This window comes from Suncus etruscus, chromosome 6 (assembly GCF_024139225.1).
Source record: "Suncus etruscus isolate mSunEtr1 chromosome 6, mSunEtr1.pri.cur, whole genome shotgun sequence".
In the NCBI taxonomy this organism is placed as follows: Eukaryota; Metazoa; Chordata; class Mammalia; order Eulipotyphla; family Soricidae; genus Suncus; species Suncus etruscus.
The window spans coordinates 34,512,176-34,535,014 of NC_064853.1; the positions used below are offsets into that span (position 1 = coordinate 34,512,176).

Below are 22,839 nucleotides of genomic sequence, written 5' to 3' on the forward strand. Positions count from 1 at the left end.
CATGGGGATAAGAAAGGTACAGGCAGGGATACCTGAGGAAATGCTAGCCCCAAAGACCTGCAGGAACTCCTGAGGACAATGGCCAGAGAGTGAGAGGAGATGAAAGGATCTAGGCAAGGGCCAGTTGATAGAGAAGGCATGGAGAGAAAGTATAGTGAGCATTTCCAGTCTATGAACACTTATCAGAGTGGAGAAATGAAAGCCAGGCCTTAGAGACAGATGTTAGGGACAGAGGAGCTCTTTGGGAGTGGGTACGAACTGGCACTAGACTGAAAAAACTAGTAAAGGGGATGGAAGGATTAAAATAAATATGGTATTGGGGCCAGAACATTAGCACAGCAGGTAGGGCATTTGCCTTGCATATGGCTGACCTGGGTCATATAGTCCCTTAGACATGCCAGGAGTAATTTTTGAGTGCAGAGCCAGGAGTAACCCCTGAGCACTGCCTGGTGTGCCCCAAGTCAAATATACACATATATAGCACCTGTATGTAAAAATAAATATTAATACATATGATGCTATTGATGTGGGCAAAGAGCCCATTTGTAATTATAATAAAAATAACTGAACACTGATTTTTTTTGTTTTTGTTTTTGGGCCACACCTGGTGACGCTCAGGGTTATTCCTGGCTATGCGCTCAGAAATTGCTCCTTGCTTGGGGGACCATATGGGACACCGGGGATCGAACCGAGGTTCGTCCTGGGTTAGCCACATGCAAGGCAAACGCCCTACCACTCTGCTATCATTCTGGCCCCAACACTGAATATTTTTACTGAGTGCCTTGCATCCTGTTATCATGTGAGTGGGTGCACACCCAGGGGTGCTAGAGGGCTGGCTAGGCTTTGTGCTCTGGGAACCAGGTGTGCCTGTAAATCAAATCAGGTCCAACCACATGCAAGGCAATCATCTTAACTCCTTTCCTGTATCTTGGCCCCAATTCTTTTAATGCTGATGAGGAAAATATGACAAGAGAAAGAGATCAGATTTTGAGTTTATTTATTTTTATTATTCTTTTTTTTCTCTTCTTTGGTTTCTGGGCCACACTCTGCGGCACTCAAAGATTACTCCTGGCTCTCTACACTCAGAAGTCACCCCTGGCAGGCTTGGGGGACCATATGGATGCCGGGGTTTAATCTGGGTTGACCACCTGGGTTTGCAAAGAATACACCCTACCACTGTGCCCCTATTCTTTTTCTTTTCAAGATTCATTATTCTTTTTATAAGGGCACAATCATAACTGGCTTTGCTAGCTTCTGTTTAGGTCCCACCTATGGGAGGATATAATGGGTTTAATTGTGCTTCTCCTGATTCATACATTAATTTATTAAACCCAGGGACTTGAGAGTTTGACCATATTGGGAATAAGTTTGTGGCAGATATAAGTTGAGGTCTCTAGGGTGAGCCCTAGTGCTCTGTAGTTGGTGAATATATAAAATAAGAGAACTTGGACCAAAGATATAGAACATCATAGCATGCTGGCCTTGCATGAGTTCAACCTGAGTATTGTCTTTGGGACTGCATAAGGTACCTCAGGCATCATACCAGATATGAATCTGAGTACTGCCAGGTGCGGCCTAAGTGTTCTCTCTCTCTCTCTCTCTCTCTCTCTCTCTCTCTCTCTCTCTCTCTCTCTCTCTCTCTCACACACACACACACACACACACACACCAAATTAAATAAGGAAGTTGGACACAGACTCTAAGAAAATACCATATGACTATGAAGGTAGGGATAGGGGTTGCTTTTACAAGCCTAGTAACATAACACTAGGTCTAATAGGAAAATACTTGAAAAGGGGGAAAGAGGGGCCAGAGCAATAGTATAGCAGGTAGTATACTTGTTTACATGTAGCTTACCCAGGTTCCATCCCTGTAGTGGAAGTCTAGAATTGGATCTGGAAGCAAACACCAACACAGGAAATAATCCACATTTAGTTAAGGAGAAAAAACAGGTTCAGGAACCATAAGCCTTCTGCTCCTAGCACTAAGATCAGCAAGCAGAAAATTCAGTCATGAAAAACCAAAACCTCAAGGTTTTTTTTTCTCCTGAGGCCCAAGGTCTTTATTGGGAAGGGCAAGACCACACCCTGGGGTTGGAGAACAGGTAGGGTAAGAGACCAATCCAAAGATACTTATGTCCAATGAGTAGCAAGCATACCCTGACTAGAATGGAAACTGGTTAATCCAAAACACCCAGAGCATCACGTATGGTCCCTTGAGTTCGATTAGGAGTAATCTCTGAGCACAGAGCTAGGGATAAGCCCTGAACACCTCTGAGTGTGTCTCAACACCTGGCTCCCCACTACACACACATGATTCAACTTCTTTTTCTTTCTTTCTTTCTTTCTTTCTTTCTTTCTTTCTTTCTTTCTTTCTTTCTTTCTTTCTTTCTTTCTTTCTTTCTTTCTTTCTTTCTTTCTTTTTTTTTTTGGTCACACCCGGCGGTGCTCAGGGGTCACTCCTGGCTGTCTGCTCAGAAATAGCTCCTGGCAGGCATGGGGGACCATATGGGACACCAGGATTCGAACCAACCACCTTTGGTCCTGGATTGGCTGCTTGCAAGGCAAATGCCGCTGTGCTATCTCTCCGGGCCCATGATTCAACTTCTATCAGGATACCCAGTTTGAACATGTCATCTGTTTCTGTCAAGGCCACCCATGATACAGTGAGTACATTTGGAGTATAAATAAATAAATAAATAAAATCTGTTTGTGAATTTGTATATGTCAGGGAAATATATATGTGACCAGAATAGCCTAAGCCCATTTAACTATGCTATAAATGGCTTGAAGGACAAGGAATTTTGATTTGAGGAGAGATGTCATAGTTTAGAAGATTTCATTTATTTAGAAAACATTTATTGAAGGCTCACTACCATGCACCAAGCACTATTGAAGGTGCTGGGATGGGACTGGGGAAAGACAGATCAATCATGGCCCTTGCCCTCCAGGAGCTCACAATCTAACAGTGATAAAGGGAACGCTGAAAGGGAAAAGGCAGGTGAACTTAAAATGAGAATTCCCCAGTGTGGAATGCATATGCAACCCGGATATGCAGACAATACTTTCAAACTCCTTCTCAAACTCTTCTTTTTTTTTTTTTTTTTGGTTTTTGGGCCACACCCAGCAGTGCTCAGGGGTTACTCCTGGCTGTCTGCTCAGAAATACCTCCTGGCAGGCACGGGGGACCATATGGGACACCGGGATTCGGGATTCGAACCAACCACCTTTGGTCCTGGATCGGCTGCTTGCAAGGCAAACACCGCTGTGCAATCTCTCTGGGCCCCTCAAACTCTTCTTACCAACTTGCATGTCTTAAACTCATGGAAAAGAGTTCACTCATCCTTCTAGCTAAGAAACTAGGAAGGAGACTTTCCACCTTTCCCTGGACATCACTTCCCTTCCCTTTCTTTCCTTGAATTTTCTACTGCTTAGCCATTTCCTCTCTGGTTCTCTGCTCTCAATCTTGACTACATGAAGACAAAAACCCAAACCAATGACCCAGTGTGTTTTAACAGTAGTAGGAGAGAGACTTAGAGTTATTTATCTCAAGTATTACAGAAGCTGGTCTGAAGATAAGAATTTCAGCATATAGTAAAAATTACGAGAAGGATTAGGAATGAAGATTGTGTTGAGAATGAATACTTGAGGAACTATAAGTATATAGTTATACCCCAACTATACTTGGGGTGAAAGAGCTGCTAAAACACAAGATTAGGAAAGGAATGATGGAAGTAGTTTAGATACATTAAACCCTACATAATAACCTAGGCTCTATGCTTCACTTAGATTTTTTTTTTTTTTTTTTTTTTTGGTTTTTGGGTCACACCTGGCAGTGCTCAGGGGTTATTCCTGGCTCCAGGCTCAGAAATTGCTCCTGGCAGGCACAGGGGACCATATGGGGTGCCGGGATTCGAACCGATGACCTCCTGCATGAAAGGCAAACACCTTACCTCCATGCTATCTCTCCGGCCCCGCTTCACTTAGATTATATCATGTCATCCCTTTCACAACTCTCTCTTTCTTCTGTTATCTTTGTTTTATAGAGAAAAAAAAATGGGACACAAAGACATTAAGTTATTTGCTCCAGGTCAATAGGAAAACCAATAACTAGTTGAACAGCTCTGATGTTTTTAACTTTCATACTCAAGCAGGAGTTGAGACCACAGAGATAAGATCATGGAATCCATGGTGGACTTTAAAGGAGACGCATTTGTTTTGAGAGAGATGTCACAGAGAAATCATCTCAATTGATTGTTAACAAGATCCAATAGAATCTGGTAATTAGGAGGTTTGAGGTGAACTTGCCTGAGTAGTTCCTTTAGCAAAGTTCAGAGGGACACATTGAAGTAATTTGAAGGACAAACGAGAAGTGGGGCTTTCTTTTCAAGGAGTTTGCCTTTAAACAGGAGAAAGAAGGTCAATGCTCTCAAAAACAAATCTTGCCTGGATGAATGTCACAGGCAGAACTGAAAGATTAGTGCTATAAAACCTAACTGTGAGGTCTGTGATGTTTGTGCTGGGGAGAGGTGTGTAGGCGCAGAGGGAGCTAAGGAAGGGTTTAGATCTGTCCAGGGTATGGGGAGTGAGGGACCTGCCAGCAGCTGAGTGGTAAATAGGAATGGTTGGCAATGTGTGTGGTGCAGTAGGACCCTGACTCAGTAGTGAATGAGCTCACAGTCAGGGGTACGGCCCCCAGACATGGCTGCAATCCTCGGTAGTCCATCTGGGCCTGAGAACACAAAGGCAAAGGGGTCTTCTCTGCTGACTTAGGTAGAATTTCAAGGAGGCTGGGTTCTACTTCTTCATAAGCATCAGAGACGATGACCTTGGGCTAGGAGAGATGGAGAGAGGGCTCTAGATTAGAATAGATCAGATGGGGGAAAGACTGGATTGTGTAGGAAGGAGGGTCAGAGATGGTTTTCAGGTAGTCAGGGTTTGCTTCAAGGCAGGCTGGTGGTAGGTAGTGAGCAGGGGATTCTACTCACCGCACTCAGGGCTGCATTGTCTCTAAGGTACCGGCCCAGGACCCGGTGCAGGTCAGGTAGTGAAGGCCACAGGGCATGCCTCAGGCTCCTTAGGAGACAGAAGGGGCGAAGTCAGGGGGTGAGCTGAGGAGAAGGAAGAGAGCATTGAGCTAAAGCAGGCAGGAAATAGTGAGGTGGGAAAGTAAGTATTGGAGAGGTCAGAGTATAGACAGGGCAGTAATATAAAGATGAGCAAAGGAGAAAAGGTGACCTGGTTAGGGGAAGAAAGTCAGCCAAGCTGAGGTTCTACATCAGGTGGTACAATTTTTCCTTAAATATTCATGCCTCAGGGCCTTTGCATTTTCTGCTTTCTGCCTGCAACACTCAATTTATCCCCTTACTTCATTTGGTTCTCTGCTCAGCTATCATTTTGACTGAGAGCCCTTTTCTGATCTCCCTGTCTAAAACAGTACCAATTCTCTTTCTCCACTGCTTTGTTTTTCCACATCTTGGTTGATGTATTATGTATTACATTATCATATGTATTTGTTTTTGTCTGTCTCACAATTCCTTGAGAGCAGAGAGTTTACTTGCTCAGTCCTGTACCTAGAGGATGTAGAAGAGTGTCTGGCTTATAGTAGATGTTCAAGGTATGTGCAAGGGGCTGGAGAGATATCTCAGCAGATTAAATGCATATTTTGTAAGTGGAAGACCAGATTTGCATCCCAGCATCATATGGTCTCTCGAGTAACCTTGAAAACAGAGCCAGGAGTAGCCCTCTCCTTCCCTTAGCACTGATGGGTGTGGCTCAAATACCAAAAGGGAGGGAGGGAGGGAGGGAGGAAAGGAAGGAAGGATGGAAGGAAGGAAGGAAGGAAGGAAGGAAGGAAGGAAGGAAGGAAGGAAGGAAGGAAGGAAGGAAGGAAGGAAGGAAGGAAGGAAGGAAAGAAGGAAGGAAGGAAGGAAAGAAGGAAGGAAGGAAGGAAGGAAAGAAGGAAGGAAGGAAGGAAGGAAAGAAGGAAGGAGGAAGGAGGGAGGGAGGAAGGAAGGAAGGAAGGATGGAAGGAAGGAGGAAGGAAGGAAGGAAGGAAGGAGGAAGGAGGGAGGGAGGAAGGAAGGAAGGAGGAAGGAGGGAGGGAGGAAGGAAGGAAGGAGGAAGGAAGGAAGGAAGGAAGGAAGGAAGGAAGGAAGGAAGGAAGGAAGGAAGGAAGGAAGGGATTTGTTCATAGGCAGAATGGATGAAGAGAATCTGTGACACTTTTGGGGGGGCATACCCACCAGTCTCCAGGGGCTATTTCTGCAGTGCAGAATATGTAGTGTGTCAAACAGGATAAACTACATGCATGCAAGTCATACAACTTTCCCCATACTATCTCTCCCTATTATTAAGTTATTGGGGAGGGTGGTCTATCCGGAAAAAATGTGGATTATGGATTAAGGTATATTGATAAAATTTTCATCTTTTTACACTCCTATTTCCACATGGAGGAACTTTTCAAAACAGTCTTTTGGGGTCACTTTGAGTAGCTCAGTGATACCTATCTAGGGGAGGAGGACTGACTTGCTGGTACCACTGGGGAAAGAAACTGGGTCTGGCTGGTTCAGTGGCACCCACCCTCCTCTCCCCTAGCATTTTTACTGGCTCTGACCTTTTGTGTGGAGGCTCTGGCCCAGTCTGTTTGTTCATATGAGTGAATTAAATGTTCAAAGAAAGACATGATCAAGGAGAGATGGTAGTTCAGAAGAGATCCTAGCTTAGGAACACCAAGAGAGGGGGACTTTTGAGCAGAGTCTTTTTTTTTTTGGGGGGGGGGGGTCATACCCGGCAGCGCTCAGGGGTTACTCCTGGCTCCATGCTCAGAAATCACTCCTGGCAGACCTGGGGGACCATATGGGATGCCGGGATTCGAACCAATGATCTTCTGCATGAAAGGCAAAAGCCTTACTTCCATGCTATCTCTCTGGTCCTTTGAGCAGAGTCTTTAAGAACCAAAAATCGGGCCCGGAGAGATAGCACAGCGGCGTTTGCCTTGCAAGCAGCCGTTCCAGGACCAAAGGTGGTTGATTCGAATCCCGGTGTCCCATATGGTCCCCTGTACCTGCCAGGAACTATTTCTGAGCAGACAACCAGGAGTAACCCCTTAGTACTGCCGGGTGTGGCCCCAAAACCAAAAGAAAAAAAAAAAAAAGAACCAAAAATCATTATCATATAAGGGTTCAGATGTTATGGATCCTAGCCTGTGTGCTGTTAACTTCCAGTGACATTTCTCCTCAGTTTCAGTCTTCTCACACAACTGAGTTCTTCACTAATAACAGTTATTCTGGGGCCTGCTATTTGGCAGGTACTCTGCTGAGGACTTAAGCATGACCAAGTAAGGAAGAGGGAAGACATATAAAGGAACACGGGAAACTGCTACTGTTGCTATGCCAGAAGTTTGTACAGGGCACAGAGGGAGCAGCCAGTAGGCAGGGGTTAGGAAAGGTTTCCTCAGAGTTGGTGAAGAAAGCTATTTAAAGATAAATGGGTATTAGTCATCCAGGGAGGATATTCCAGGCAGAGAGGACTTTATGTACCAAAGCCCTGAGAAGTAAAACTGTTTGACTTTGTGTGTGGACAAAATCAACATCTGGGGCCTGGAGAGATAGCACAGTGGCGTTTGCCTTGCAAGCAGCTGATCCAGGACCAAAGGTGGTTGGTTAGAATCCCGGTGTCCCATATGGTTCCCTGCCCTCCCTCCTCCCCCTATTTCTGAACTATTTCTGAACAGACAGCCAGGAGTAACCCCTGAGCGACTCCGGGTGTGGCCCAAAAATTAAAAAAAAATCAACATCTGTTGGAAAAACAAACAAACAAACATCTATTGGTAGGGGGGTAGGGGAAACTTTGGCAGGGGCAAGAATTTGCCCACCTGTCATTTCAGACTGAATTCTATCTTGGGAGTAATACATAAGATTTAGGGAAGAAAGTGAACGTCCCTGTATGCTTTTTTAAAAAACTGGTTCCTGGGGCCGGAGAGATAGCATGGAGGTAAGGCGTTTGCCTTTCATGCAGGAGGTCATCAGTTCGAATCCCGGCGTCCCATATGGTCCCCCGTGCCTGCCAGGAGCAATTTCTGAGCCTGGAGCCAGGAATAACCCCTGAGCACTGCCGGGTGTGACCCAAAAACCACAAAAAAAAAAAAAAAAAACAAAACAAAAAAAAACAAAAAAAACCTGGTTCCTGAGGGCTGTGGGTGCTAGAGTGGAAGAAGAGGTGGTGTGTGTGTGTGTGTGTGTGTGTGTGTGTGTGTGTGTGTGTGTGTGTGTGTGTGTGTGTAAAGGGTATATTGAGCAGAGTTTAGGAGGTGGCATGACCAGGCTAGATCAGGTCAATTCTTCTAATGGTTCTGCTTTTTTGTTTTGGCTTTTGGGTCACACCTAATGAAACTCAGGGCTTAACTCCTGGCTCTATACTCAGGAATTATTCCTGGCAGTGCTCCAGGAATCATATGGGGTGTCAGAAATAAAACCCAGGTCAGCTGCATGCAAGGCAAACACCCTGATTCTGGTAGGGTTATGAGTGCATAGCAGCCTTGTCATGGAGATGAGCTATGAGGTGGGGCTATGAGGTTTGGGGTGCCCAACTTAAAAGATATATAATAGTGTAAGGAGGAGGCACGACTTCAAGGGGAGACGGGTAGAAAGTGGCTTGAAGCCACAGCGGTGGACATTCCATAATCCGATGAGAGGGTGTCAGAGCCACCCTGGGATGGCTGTTTAGCCCTCTGCGGCCTCCTCGCCTGGACCTCTGCTAGTCTTCCACTTGACGGGGCAGTACCTGAAGTGTGCAGGAAACTGCCACCGCAGTAGCAGCAGGCCCAGGATGACGCTGAGGCCCAGCACGAGTAGCAAAGTAATCACCAAGAAGATCCAGGCTGTAAGACAGAAACTGTCAGATCAAGACTGACCTGAGCCAGGGCCCCACCCGAGCCTTCCAGGCCCTGCCCAGGCCTCACCCAGGCTAGGCCCTGGGCATCTCGAGGAGGCAGGTGTCGCCTAATTCCGAGGCTGCTGCTGACCAGAATTGCCCGAGTCCGGCCCTCACTGCGCCGGAGCCCCCCACTCACGCAGCCCCAGAGGGCCGGGGTGGAGCCCTCACCCATCTCGGAGGCGGTCTCCACCCTCACTGGCTCGGACCAGGAGCTCCAGGGGCCTTGGTAGGTGGGGCCGTGGAGTCTGGCTCGCAGCTGTAAACGGTAGCGGGAGCGGGGACGCAGCTCCAGCGTCTCTCCTTGGGCCCCTAGAGGCGGCTCCAGCACCTAGGCAGAGAACAAACCCGAACCTGTTGGACCAAATCCTCCCGGATGTCTCCAAAGAGCATTCCTGACTCCCCAAACACTCATCCCAGCCTAAGCTTGCGAGATGGAACCTCCCGACCCAGACCCAGAGTCTCGTCCTGCCCAAGGCACACCCGGCTCTCAGTCTCAGTGACACACAGTGATAAATAAGTGACACACAGATTTCATCTGCCTGGAGAACTAGTCATCCTCACACAAGTACAAACAGTCCACCTGAAAGACATCCTAGTACCCGGAGAAACAGAGGGTCCGGCCCCAAGCGCTCACCAGACGTCCAGACACATTTAGCTAGGCAGGATCTCATAGACATATGCCATAAATTACGTTTGTGTAGTGGAGGTGCAACAATTGTGCTGGATTACAAAGACAAATTTCAAGCAGCAGGAAGGAGACAGCAGGGAAACTTTATTAATCATCTGACAAACATTTATGAATTGGATGTGAGTTGCTAAGCATTGAGATGGGCACAGGAAAAAAAATAAATGTGGTCTCGTATATCTAATGAGGTAGACGTTCAAATGAGTAAATAATTACAGTCATTAATGTAATAATAATGATTGCCAGTAGGCTTGCAATGAGCACAGGGGAATGTTAAAGACTGCATTGAACTCTGGGTTGGGATAAGAAGGTATTTTGACACGAAGTGGCTAAGTTGAATGGTAAAAGGTGAGGTAAGGTAGCTCTAGAAAGGTTTTGAGGATAGTTTTGACAATACATGTACCTCCCTGTTGATAAATATGGGGAAGAGATCAAAGAAAAGGAAGAAGAATCAGATTCTTTTAGATGTGGGTAACTAAGTAAGTGGTGGTGCCATTGCTAACGATGGGAAATAGAGGAAAAGTAAGTTCATTATTACTGGTAATGTCAAAATGTTTTCTTTAGTGAAGAGGGTGTAGAGGGTATGAGGAACTCCAAGATGCTAGATATACTCTGTATCTTTCATGGATAATTATTACATGTGTAAATACATATGTACAAATCAACTGTGTATTCAAGGTTTGTGTACTTTAGGAAACTCATATACATCATTTTGAAACAAAAGAGAAATAAGTTTAGGGAGGAAGGTAATTCAGTTCACATATTGGGTCTGAAATTTCTTAAAAGGGGGACAGATGTTTTAGTATTAATTTTTTTGAGTCTAGGGCTAGAGAGATAGCACAATGGACATAGTTGACCTGGATTTCATCCCTGGCATCCCATTTAGTGCTCTACACTGCCAAGAGTGTGATTCCTGAGTGTAGAGCTAGGAGTAATCCCTAAGTATTACTGGATGTGACCCAAATCCCCCCATATTTTTTTATTCTGACTCTTTGGGATAGATAAACTTATTTCATCAATAAGGAAATTTAGACTCCACACATATTTATAATTTGGGCTGTAGCAATAGTACAGAGGTAGGATGCTTGCCTTGCATGTAGCTGACCTGGGTTCAATCCCCAGCATCCTATATGATCTCCTACGCCCACCAAAGAGTGATTTTTCTTTCCTGGTGATGCAGTAACATGAGTAATCCCTCTGCACTATCGGGTGTGGCCCCAAAACAAAACAAAAAAATTGGGGCCCGGAGAGATAGCACAGCAGCGTTTGCCTTGCAAGCAGCCGATCCAGGACCAAAGGTGGTTGGTTCGAGTTCCGGTGTCCCATATGGTCCCTTGTGCCTGCCAGGAGCTATTTCTGAGCAGACAGCCAGGAGTAACCCCTAAGCACCGCCGGGTGTGGCCCCAAAACAAAAAAACAAAAACAAAACAAAACAAAAAAATAAACAATTTGCCTGTAGTTTATAAATTTCTTTCTCTATGATGTTGAAAATGATAAAATTAAGGTGATTAATAGTTGTTAGAACTATGCAGATGAAGTGCTCACTTAGGTAGATTATACATATTTATTTAACCAGAAGAGAAAAGGTTCTAGGATGTGGCTCCATTAAGACATCAGAGACTTAAAAAAAGATAAACATAGTAAGGGGACAACAAGTAGCCGAGGTAATCAGAACTAAAGATTTTGTCTGGGGCTGGAGAGATAGCACAGCGATAGGGTGTTTGCCTTGCATACATCCAATCCAGGACAAATGAATGGTGGTTCGAATCCCAGCATCCCCTATGGTCCTCCGTGCCTGCCAGGAGTGACTTCTGAGCGAAGAGCCAGGAGTAACACCTGAGCGCCACCAGGTATGACCCCCCCCAAAAAAAAACCCCAAGATTTTTTTTATAGAACTGAGCTTCCACAGAGTGGGGAGGGGTATTGTGGGAGAGGTCCTTGGGACATGGTAGAGGAGAGAGAGGATTGGTCAGAGAGATAGGAGACTAATATTCCAAGGATAAAAGAGAAGAGAATATTTGCAGTCAGCAGAGTTAATCGAGTCAGATAGGAAGAGTGATACAGAGAGATGCCAGCTGAATCAGATAAGCTGAGAAAGACAAGTGCAGACTTGACACGGGGCACCTTCACTCCTGATAGCAGACATGGTGAAACTCAAAGAGCCAGCATAGTGAGGTCTGTGGGTATTTGATCCTTAACAGTACCTTCCAGTCCTGATGGCCTTCTCCTGTGTATCGAAGCTGATAGCAAGTCTCTTGGGCTGCCCAGGAGGTGGGGTGCTGCCATTCCAACTTCAACCGCCCGCTGGACACCTCTCTCCAGTGCAAATTGGGAGTGGGGATGAGCACTACAGGAACATTAGCAGGAACTGACATAAGCCCTTCCTTTTGTGCCTGGGACAGCATGCACTAGAGCCACAGGTAAGAAGTGGCAGAGTTGGGAATCCTGGGCATGGAGTCTGAGATGCTAGGGATAAACAATGTGTGGGTAGAGAAGGAAATAAAGTTCTTACCAGCCTGATGAATCCAAAAAGGGGAGCCCAGGTAGCTATGTATAGTGCCCTGGAGTGTAGTCACCTCCACAAGGACATGTATAATACTTTCGTTTTGTGACTTGAAATGGCAGCGGAAGAGTGGATAGGGTTGTAATTCTGGACTTGTTTTCTCTTCCTCTTCACACTTCTCCCAAACAGGATCCCTAAAATCAGAGTTACTAAATCAGACCTGCCCCTGAAACTGATTCCCATCCCCACCCTCCCAGAGTAATGACCCGTATAGATAATAATAGATAACCCGTATAATCTCTTTCCCTTAAGAGACCTCTAGGACTTTCTCTTAAACTTAATGCATGTTTTGATTTTTTGCTTTTTTTTTTAATTGAAGTTTGCTTCGGTGTTTACTGTCCACTTAGAGATATGACACATGAAACCACAATACTGGAAATGACATGAGATATAAAGTTAAGGTCTTGTTGCTGGAGCAATAGTATGGGGGTGAGGTGGTAATCTTCCACGCACTTGAGCTGGGTTTAATGGTCCCTCAAATATTACCAGGACTAATTTCTGGGTGCAGAGTTAGGAGAAACACCGAAGCATCATAGGGTGTGACCCCCAAGCACCCAAACAAACAAAAAGATAAAGTTAACATTTTGTCTTATGTGCAAGTGCTCTGTTTCTTCCTATTTTCTCATTTGTAGGATAGATATCTACTTCAGAGAATTGTTTCATTTGGGGGGGCACACCTGGTGACTGACGTTCAGGGGTTATTTCTGGCTATGCGTCCAGAAATCACCCCTGGCTTGGGAGACCATATGGGACACCAGGGGATTGAATCTAGGTTTGTCCTAGGTTAGCGCGTACTAGGGAAATGTCCTATCGCGTGCACCACCGCTCTGGCACCTACTTCACAGAGTTGTTTCAAATATTAAAGAATCTAATCCTACATACATTTTCTGGAGGAAAGCAGCCTTGTATATTTTATCTTTTATCCTTTAATAGATCTCTAAGTTATCGCTGTATGTTATGAACCTATTATTTTTTTGGGGGGTCACACCCAGCAGTGCTCAGGAGTTACTCCTGGATCTATGCTCAGAAATCACTCCTGGCAGGCTCAGGGGACCATATGGGATACCGGGATTCGAACCACTGGCCTTCTGCATGAAAGCCAAACACCTTACCTCCATGCTATCTCTCCGGCCTCTGTGAACCTATTATTAAATTATGACAGTAGTGTCCTAAATGGGCTTTTCTGACTAATTTTGCCACTTCCTTCAATTTATATCCACAAGGTTACCAGAATCTGCTTCCAAAATCTTGATCTAATAATGTCCAGAATCTATCATAAATCCTTATTATTTTATTTTTCTAAATCGTGTGTGTGTGTGTGTGTGTGTGTGTGTGTGTGTGTGTGTGTGTGTGTGTGTGTGTTTGAAAGTGTTGGGACCACAGCTGCTGGTGCTCAGAGCTTATTTCTGACTTTGTGTTCAGGGATCCACTCCTGATGCTCAGGGGATAGGCAGCGAGCATTGTGCTATCTCTCCTATTTTGATCGTTATCATTGTCATACCATCCTTTTGCTGGATTCAGGGAGATTTTGAACCTAGTGATCCTAATTATATTCTTACCTTATCATTTCACAGAGAAACAGGTATTTTTAAAATGTAAACCACATTTTACTCTTCTACTTAAACTTCTTCAATGTCTCTTTGCTGCACTTAGAATAAAATCCAGGGCCCGGAGAGATAGCACAGCGGCGTTTGCCTTGCAAGCAGCCGATCCAGGACCAAAGGTGGTTGGTTCAAATCCTGGTGTCCCATATGGTCCCCCGTGCCTGCCAGGAGATATTTCTGAGCAGACAGCCAGGAGTAACATCCTGAGCACCGCCGGGTGTGGCCCAAAAACAAACAACAAAAAAAAGAATAAAATCCAAACATACCGTGGCTTGCATGATTCTATATGATTTAGCTCCTTTCTACTATGCCATTCTCATCTCCTAGAAACCTCACAGTGAATTTACCATCCTTCACATACAGAGGTCTTTTATCTAGTCTCCAGATATGTCAAAAGCACCATTTGTTTGCACTTCACCTTTGCCCTGGATTGCTCTCACTCCTGATCTTCAGGATTCTCTTTCCTTCTTGTCACCTTGGCCCACTCTCACTTGTCAGCTTATGTCTCCTCTCCTTGGTACCATTTTCCTTGATCATTGAATCTACATTAGCACCCACCCCTTAGAAACCTCATTCCTCAATTTTCTGTTTGTTTTCTTCCTTTCTATGCTCTAAAATGCTGGAAACTGGGCCAGAGCAGTGGCACAAGCGGTAAGCCTTACCCACGCTAGCCTAGGACAGAACGTGGTTCAATCCTCCAGCATCCCATATGGTTCCCCCAAGCCAGGAGCGATTTCTGAGCGCATAGATAGGAGTAACCCCTGAGTGTCACTGGGTATGCCCAAAACCAAACAAATAAACAAACAAAAATGCTGGAAACTTTTCTATTTCATTTGCCACTATCCCCAATGCCTGATACCTAGTCACCCAGTAATTGCTTTTTATTTGTGTTTCATTTTGGGGGCTTCACTTTCCTGTGCTCATGGGCTACTCCCAGCTCAGAATTATGTAGGTAGTACATTGAATCTGGGGCTCTTACATGCAAAGCACTTGCTCAACCCACTGAATTATTTCTTTGACCCAATAATTACTTATTGGATATATGAATACGGTTCCCTTCTTACAATCCCTAAATCACTTGTTATTACTAAAACTATCATTTAAACATCTATTTAGGGACCCAAGTGATAGTACAGTGAATAGGGTGCTTGCCTTACATGTGACTAACACAGATTTGAGCCCTGGAACCCCTGAGTCCCACCAGGAGTGATTCCTGAGCACAGAACTAGAATCATCAGGTATGGTTCTCTTAAAACAACAAAAATACATTTAGATGCATCCATTCAACAAGTCATTGGTACTAGTGCCAGGTACAATATGCCTATAGAAAGATATTACAAAATAATATTCTTACAGAAGAATCATCTTCAAGCAGGCTTCATTTCAGTGAGCAAGACAGAAAGACAGTGTTTTTGTTTTTTGAGGGGCCATATTTGATGATGCTCAAGGGTTACTACTGGCTCTGCATTCAGAAATCACTCCTGGCAGTCTCAGGGGACCGACTGTATGGGATAATGGGAATTGAACCCAGGTCATCTTAGTACTAGAAAATGTCCTACCTGCTGCACTATCTTTCTGGCCCCCAAGACAGTATTTTTGTATGATGTGAGCAAATTGGTTTGGGAAAATTAGGAGGATCATTTTCCTGGACTAGGCAGGGATTAGACTGAGTTTTTGACTGTGAAGATGACAGAGAATGGGATAAAGAGGCCTCTGTGCTCATGCATGTACAGAAATGCATTGGTGCTTTGAAAGAGAACTTCCAAAAGGCTTTCTTTTCTTTTCTTTTCTTTTTTTTTTTTTTGAGTTTTGGGCCACACTTGGCAGCTTTTAGGGATTACATCTGCTCTATGCTCAGAGATCACTCCTGGCAAGCTCGGGGGACCTTATGGGATGCTGGTATTCGAACCATTATCCTTCTGCATGCAAGGCAAACACCCTACCTCCATGCTATTTCTCCAGCCCTCCAAAAGGCTTTTTAGCCTGGTAGCTAAATTGTGAACACTTTGGGATTTGATATAAGAATATCATCCTTAGATTTGCACTTAAAGAATATCAGCATATCTATTCTATATAGAAAGAATTGCAAGGGTGAGCTAGAAACTAGGAAGCCTATGAAGACATTATAAGTGTTTTCCATGTGTGAAGCTACATGAACAGAAAGTTGGCAACAGTAATAAAAGTGTTTAAGAGACACCAAACAGGGAGAAGAGACAAGAAAAGCCTGCCTCTGATTTGACCTAGAGTAGAAATGTGAGTGTGTAGAAATGGAAATTTTAGAGTGGCTTCCAAGTTTCAAGTCCAGGAAAATGAGTTTCTACAAAGATGCAGGCACTAAGAGAAGAGAAGAGCAAATAATGACCAGTTTTGCCTATTTCTGGTCCATAATGGTATCTTTATTCTGTGCAGATCTATGTAGTTGTTTAAAAACAATGAGTTACTCTTTTGGATAATAATTTCCAAGATTGTGGAAGTGAAATGGGGCTATTCCTGGTTCTGTGCTCAGGTATCATTTCTGGTGGAGCTCAGGAAAAATATGTGGTATCAGGGATCAAAGTGAGGCAGTCTGCATGTCAGGCAAGTGCCTAGCCCCTGTACTATTTATGTGGTCTGTTCAATATATATATATATATATGTTTGGGCCATACCTGGCAGTGCTCAGGGGTACTACTGGCTCTGTGCTCAGAAATAGCTCCTGGTAGGTTCGGGCAGCCATATGGGATGCTGGGGATCGAACATGGGTTCATCTTGCATCGGCAACATGCAAGGCAAAAGCCCTACTGCTGTACTATTGTCTGGCTTTGTACATTGCCAATCTAGTTTTGAACTCTGGCATCCTATGTGACTCACACCCCCCCCCCCACCTCCTACTCCTGCTACGAGTGAGTACAGAGCAAATCCCTGAGTACCACTAGGTGTTGCCTAACCCCCATAAAATCTTAAATAAAACCCTTTAAATATTGTAGACATATGCAAATGATAGCAGGAGTACTTTTTTTTGGGGGGGGGCCACACCCAGCTGTGCTCAGGGGTTACTCCTGGCTGTCTGCTCAGAAATAGCTCCTGGCAGGCACGGGGGACTATATGGGACACCGGGATTTGAACCAACCACCTTTGGTCCTGGATGGGCTGCTTGCAAGGCAAATGCCGCTGTGCTATCTCTCCGGGCCCAGGGGTACTCCTTGAGTGTGGAGTTAGGAGTAACACCTGAGCATTGCTGGATGTGACCCCCAAAACAAAAAGAAAAAGAAAAGAAAAGGGTTGGAGCAATAGAACAGCGAGTAGGGCGTTTGCCTTGCATGTGGCTGGCCTGGATTCTATCCCCTGAAACCCATATAGTCTCCCAAGTCTGCCAGGAGCGACTTCTGAGTGCAGAGCTGGGGGTAAACCCTGAGTGCCACTGAGTGTGGCCCAAAAGCAAAAACAAAACAAAACAGAAGAAAGAAAAGAAGAGAAAAGAAAAACTAGTAGAATCATTAAAATATTTTTTCCTGGGGCCGGAAAGATAGCACAGTCGTAGGGCATTTGCCTTGCATGCAGAAGGACGTTGATTCAAATCCCGGCATCCCATATGGTCTCCCGAGCCTGTCAGGGGAGATTTCTGAGCACAGAGCCAGGAGAAATCCTTGAGTGCTCCCGAGTGTAACCCAAAACCCCCCCCAAAATTTTTTAAATTAAACTATTAATGCTGTTTTTAAAAAACAACTATGTTCAGTACTTATTTTTCATATTTGGGCAGACTCCTAAAAATTGTTCAGGGGATCCAAGGGCCATTCTTGGTGATACCCAGTCTGCCTGTGTGTGTCTGATGGTTCTATGATTAGACCCAATTTTGCAGTGCTACTTGAGTCTGGCAGTGCTAGCACCAGGAATAATCCAGTACTACTTTAGAATCACTAGGGTAATACCTGGTGGTGTTCGAGGTCCCTGAATACCAGAAATAAAACAGGGTTTCTTGCCTTCCAGGCAGGTCCTTTGAGCTCTTTCTCTACCCTATTTATGGTGTTTTGCCTTTTTCCTTTTTCCCATTTTCCCATTTTTCCTTCCTTCCTTCCTTCCTTCCTTCCTTCCTTCCTTCCTTCCTTCCTTCCTTCCTTCCTTCCTTCCTTCCTTCCTTCCTTCCTTCCTTCCTTCCTTCCTTCCTTCCTTCCTTCCTTCCTTCCTTCCTTCCTTCCTTCCTTCCTTCCTTCCTTCCTTCCTTCCTTCCTTCCTTCCTTTCTTTCTTTCTTTCTTTCTTTCTTTCTTTCTTTCTTTCTTTCTTTCTTTCTTTCTTTCTTTCTTTCTTTCTTTCTTTCCTTCTCTCTTTCTTCCTTTCCTTTCTCTTATGCTGAATACCCTACTATATTCCAGGCAATGGTAGGTGGAAATGATGCAATAATTTATAACAGACACTGGCTTTGCCCCCCCATGGATCATAACTAAATAGCATACATGCACTTGAGAAAGATCAGTCTCTCTCAGTTGGAATTCTGACAGATTGTATTCCCAACAAAGTAATTAAATAAAGTATAAATATAAAATTGTATCTATGACAATGTTTAAAAAGGAGAGGTACTTGGTACAACAAAGGCATATGCCTATGCGATTGGGTGTAAAGAGGAAAGTTAGAGGAGGGTTCCCTGAGAAAGTGATGTTTGGTTTGAAATCTGGAGGATAAGTTAAAATCAGATCAAGAAGATGACTGGGACATCAGCATGAGAGGGGGTCCAAAAGCATAACAAATATTGGGATTAGGGGGGAAAGCAGAAAAGGCAGGGGCCAGAGAGATAGCATAGAGGTAAGGCGTTTGCCTTGCATGCAGAAGGTCGATGGTTTGAATTTCAGCATTTCATATGGTCCCCTGAGCCTGCCAGAAGTGATTTCTGAGCATAGAGCCAGGAGGAACCCTTGAGTGCTGCCGGGTGTGACCCAAAACCCCCCCAAAAAAGAATAAAAGGCAATATAGAATAAGGTGAAGCTGAAGTGAGGCGTGTTGAGTTCCCCAGTTCCTTTTAAGTCACAGATCTCCCCTTTTACCTTAAGTAAGTGAGAAGTTATTGAAGCTTTGGAACAGGGAACAGTATGTTCATTTTTGTACTTTTATTACTCTTGCCTCTTAAGTGGAGAATAATTCAAAAGGTAACCCATTGGGAAATCTTAGCAGGAATCCAAGTGAGAGGTAGTGATGACTTCTACTTCTACTAAGGAAATGACCATGTTGAACCAAAGTGGGTAGATTTGGGTCGTATTTAATAGAGTTGCTTATGGAATGGGTGAAGACCAGTGAGATGCTGGGTGGAAATTCTTGAAGAGCAGTTGAAATTGTAATTAGGTTTGATGGATAGGGGGAGGTGACAGTATTCATATGGGTGGGGAAGGCCACACAGCATCTGAATTTAGCCAAGATTGCTCTGTCAGCACTAAAAGGAATAAATTAAATGGCAATGAAACTCTCACCTGCCCAGGAATAAAATTCTTAGCTATTTAGGCTAGCAAAGCCCCAAGGCATTCCAGTGGGAACAGAAATACTTAGTAAATGCAATATCCACTAGAAAACAAGAGCAAAGGGCCCGGAGAGATGGCACAGCGGCGTTTGCCTTGCAAGCAGCCGATCCAGGACCAAAGGTGGTTGGTTCGAATCCCGGTGTCCCATATGGTCCCCCATGCCTGCCAGGAGCTATTTCTGAGCAGACAGCCAGGAGTAACCCCTGAGCACCACTGGATGTGGCCCAAAAACTAAAAAAAAAAAAGAAAGAAAGAAAACAAGAGCATGGAGGCTCTTTAGTAGTGGGGCAAAAGAGGAGCATGAAAGGACCAAGAACAATCTCTCCCTTCTTTCTGCCAGACTGTGCCTCTCCCATGACATTAAGTTCAACCCATCAGTTGACCCCACCTGTTAACCCATCAGTTGACCTCACCTGTTTCTAGGGCAGCACCACCCTCTACTGTGGTAGAAAAAACCTTGGGAGCTAGCATGGTCCTGTTGCTGCCATTGACAAGTGACGTTCTTCAGGTCCATAGTGTAGCATTGCAATCCAATTTCCACTGAGATCAAAGTAGAAAATCCCATTAAGGCCCACAGGATCCAGAATACTCTCTAGGTATCCAGATCAACTTCAGATGTATCACTCAGAACACTTCCTTTTGTTCTTGGTTCTCTCTCTGGTGGCAAGGAGCAGTCATGGCTCCAAGAGCTTTTCTACATCCAGCCCAAAACTCCTGAGAAATCTCTGCTATGTCTCCCACCTCTTCCCTCTTTTCATCATTGACTCACCTGCATTTCCAGGGAGGTCCACAGTCACAGGAAGGGACCAGGATCCCCAGGAGCCATGGAGGGAGACCCCATCTGGTTGGCTGCGCAGCTGGAGCCAGTAGGAGTTACCAGGCTGGAGCCCTGGGATGAGGCAGCTTCCACCCTTTACTGCCAGAGACAGAACCTCGGGAGAAGAGTCCTACACTCAGAAGCCAAATCTGCCTCTCTGCTGAGACAGCCTCCATCTCCTTCATTTGAAGCCCCCCAGAAGGCTTGTGGAGAAATCCTCAGCTCCTCATTGCATGGACATGTGAATAGATGGGGCATCAGGTTGGCAAGTGTTCAGGGGGCTCCAAGTATATGACCAATAATCTGGAAGCCTGAAGCACTCACCTGTGTTGGTATGAGTGACCTAAATGGGAGATCCTAGAGAAACCATCTTCCACTCACTCCAACCTGGTCTGGAATCCCTAATGATTGACCTATCTTTGGTTGGAACAACATTGGGGGCAAGGAGAGGAGTTAGAGCAAAAGAAGGTCAGGGTACTTCTCTCGTTGGGGAGGTCCTCTCAGGTCCTCTGTGCTGGGACTCCTCGGTCTGAACACAGGGAGGTGGGCCTAGTGCTGAATTTGGCCTCTGCAGGGTTGGACAGCAGGTTTCTGTGGACAGCAGCTGTATCACTGTGGGGCCCGTGGCATTCTCAGCATCCCTAAGGCCATAACGAAGTTCATGCTGCAGGAAATCACTGATTTCAGGAGCTGGGGCCTCCCAGAAGATCTGGAGCTCCCCTGGTTGGCTTCCACTCAGGGTTTTGATGGTACTGGGGGGAGCTGGCTGGCCTAAAGGTGGGACGACGTATATTAGAACTCTCAGAATAGATTAGGGTTGACTTAGAGAGGGGTGCTGGAAGTTGGGTTGGAGTTAGCCCTCAGGACTTGTATTCCCTGGAAAGCAGGGTGTCAGGCACCCTGTTTTGTAGTCCTAATGGGAGGGGCGACCAGAGTACCCAGGGGTTGGACTTGGTGTTTCTCAAGAGTGGGGGAGCTTTCCATCTCAGTGTCTTTGTCCCTCCTCCCCAGACCTGGCACAGAGTACATCCTGAACTGCTAAAGGGGGAGTAAAGGGATTGGTTAAGGTCAAAATCCCTGAAAACCAGCTTGGGACGGTGAAACTGGGGAGGAGTGTCTGGGGCTGGACATGCTACCTGGAATTTGGTAAAAGATGGTATCTAGGTGACCCCAAGTTCAACTCCTAGAAGCAGGTCATGGGCACCAGAGATAGCCTTACCCACACTGTCCACAAAGAGCACCCGCTGGGCCAAGGTATGGTTGAGAAGCATATTCTTCACCCAGAGGTGCAGTGGAAAGAAGAGACGCACTTCATCCTGAGCTGGGAACTGGCACACGTATCGAGTTCCAGAGGGGACCACATGATGGGACCTCAGGGGGCAAACCCGGGGCTCTTCCCTAAGGGGAGAGTAGTCACATGGCTGCCAGGCTCACCCTAAAGACCCAGACCCTGGCCCCACTGACTGCTCTATTTCAACTCCAGGGAGAAGTGGGGTGAGGGGTTTCGGATGGGTCAGACTTGGGTGCCCAAGGTGAGTCAAAGCACCAATGGAGTGCTTGTTAACTCTCAAGGGGGTGCCTTTGCAGTCCTCTAATGGGGCAAGGGCAGGGAGGCTACATGACTGGCACAGTGAGGGGAGCCTGGGGTAGGGAAGGATGGGGCCCAACCACACGTACCCAGGATAGGCGTACAACAGCTGATATGTTCCATTGGCTGCTGCCTCTTCCTCATCCCAGAAGCAAGTGAGGTCCTCAAATGTTCGAGAGAAACATCTCAGGAGCTCTGAGTCTGAGGTTTGCAAGGAAACATCTGAGGAACAGTCAGTAAGTTGGGCTCTGGTCACTCCCTGAGTCTGTTTATGGGCAATTGTGGGGCCAATGGGAACCTCCTTCCTTGCACCCCTCCTATGACTCCCTCTTTCTGGGTGTAGGAGATTTCCACCCTCCACGCACCTCACCTTGGCTGGTGACTTGTGCCAGGTATTGGGGGGCCAGGAGGAGGCAGGAGGTGATCAGGAGGAGACAGGAGGTGACCACCAAGAGGGCCCAGGAGGGCATCTTCCCCAGCACTGTGTGCCTGCCTTCGCCCATCCTCCCCTCAGGAAGCTGGGCCCCAATCCCCTCCCGGGCCAGCCCCGCAGGTTCCTGTCAGATACAGCCCCACGTCCTGTCCTTGTCCCTGCCCCTCTGAGGCCCATCCAGACCACACTGGGGCCAGGGGCCAGGGCAGGGGGGAGTGGGACAGAGCAGGGGAGTATGAGAAATTTGCCTTATTTTATTTTATTTATTTTTTGCTTTTGGGTCACCCTTGGCTTGGCAGTGCTCAGGGCTGACTCCTGGCTCAGCACTTAGGATCAATTTTGGTGGGACTCAGAGGACCTTATGGGGTGTCTGGAATAGACCAGATCTGCTGCGTTCAAGAAAAACACCTTATTCATTGTACTATCACTCAACCCAAAGAGTAAGAAAAATTTGAGAGAGGGGATACCAATCTTTGATGGGAGATAATTGAGGTTTATGTCTTTGACTGTGACTCCAAGGCAGACTCTCTGTGTGTGTCTGTGATAATGCCAATCGATAAAAATAACAATGTTTACTGAGCCAACTCTTCTGCACAACAGTCTTACTGTTTCTGTTTTAGAGATGAGGAGACTGAGAGGCATAGAAGTTAAAAATTCACCTGCCTTAACAGGAGATGTTCGGAAATGGAAGCTTTGGAACCTAGAGCCTTTCAAGCATGTTTTGCTGAT

At 45.7% G+C, this 22,839-nt stretch overlaps 1 protein-coding gene across 1 annotated transcript; it reads right to left on the bottom strand.

Moving 5' to 3' along the window:
* Positions 1-4,560: 4,560 nt before the first annotated feature.
* On the bottom strand, positions 4,561-22,180 carry MPL (MPL proto-oncogene, thrombopoietin receptor). The gene is made up of 12 exons (XM_049775506.1): positions 22,048-22,180; positions 21,767-21,878; positions 21,309-21,487; positions 20,568-20,860; positions 20,042-20,204; positions 19,686-19,812; positions 12,134-12,318; positions 11,826-11,968; positions 9,105-9,264; positions 8,784-8,880; positions 4,988-5,075; positions 4,561-4,833 (listed from the first exon to the last, which is right to left on the bottom strand). The coding sequence occupies exons 1-12, from the start codon at positions 22,178-22,180 to the stop codon at positions 4,561-4,563; spliced, it is 1,953 nt and encodes a 650-aa protein (XP_049631463.1).
* Between the last annotated feature and the right edge of the window lie 659 nt (positions 22,181-22,839).

Excerpts from the sequence above, each read along its gene's own strand:
- MPL (XM_049775506.1), bottom strand. The coding sequence starts at position 22,180 with ATGGGCGAAGGCAGGCACACAGTGCTGGGGAAGATGCCCTCCTGGGCC. Across the intron at positions 21,879-22,047 it reads GGCACAAGTCACCAGCCAAG|ACTCAGAGCTCCTGAGATGT; the intron begins GTGAGGTGCGTG and ends TGCAAACCTCAG. Across the intron at positions 9,265-11,825 it reads AAGGCCATCAGGACTGGAAG|GTGCTGGAGCCGCCTCTAGG; the intron begins GTACTGTTAAGG and ends TTCTCTGCCTAG.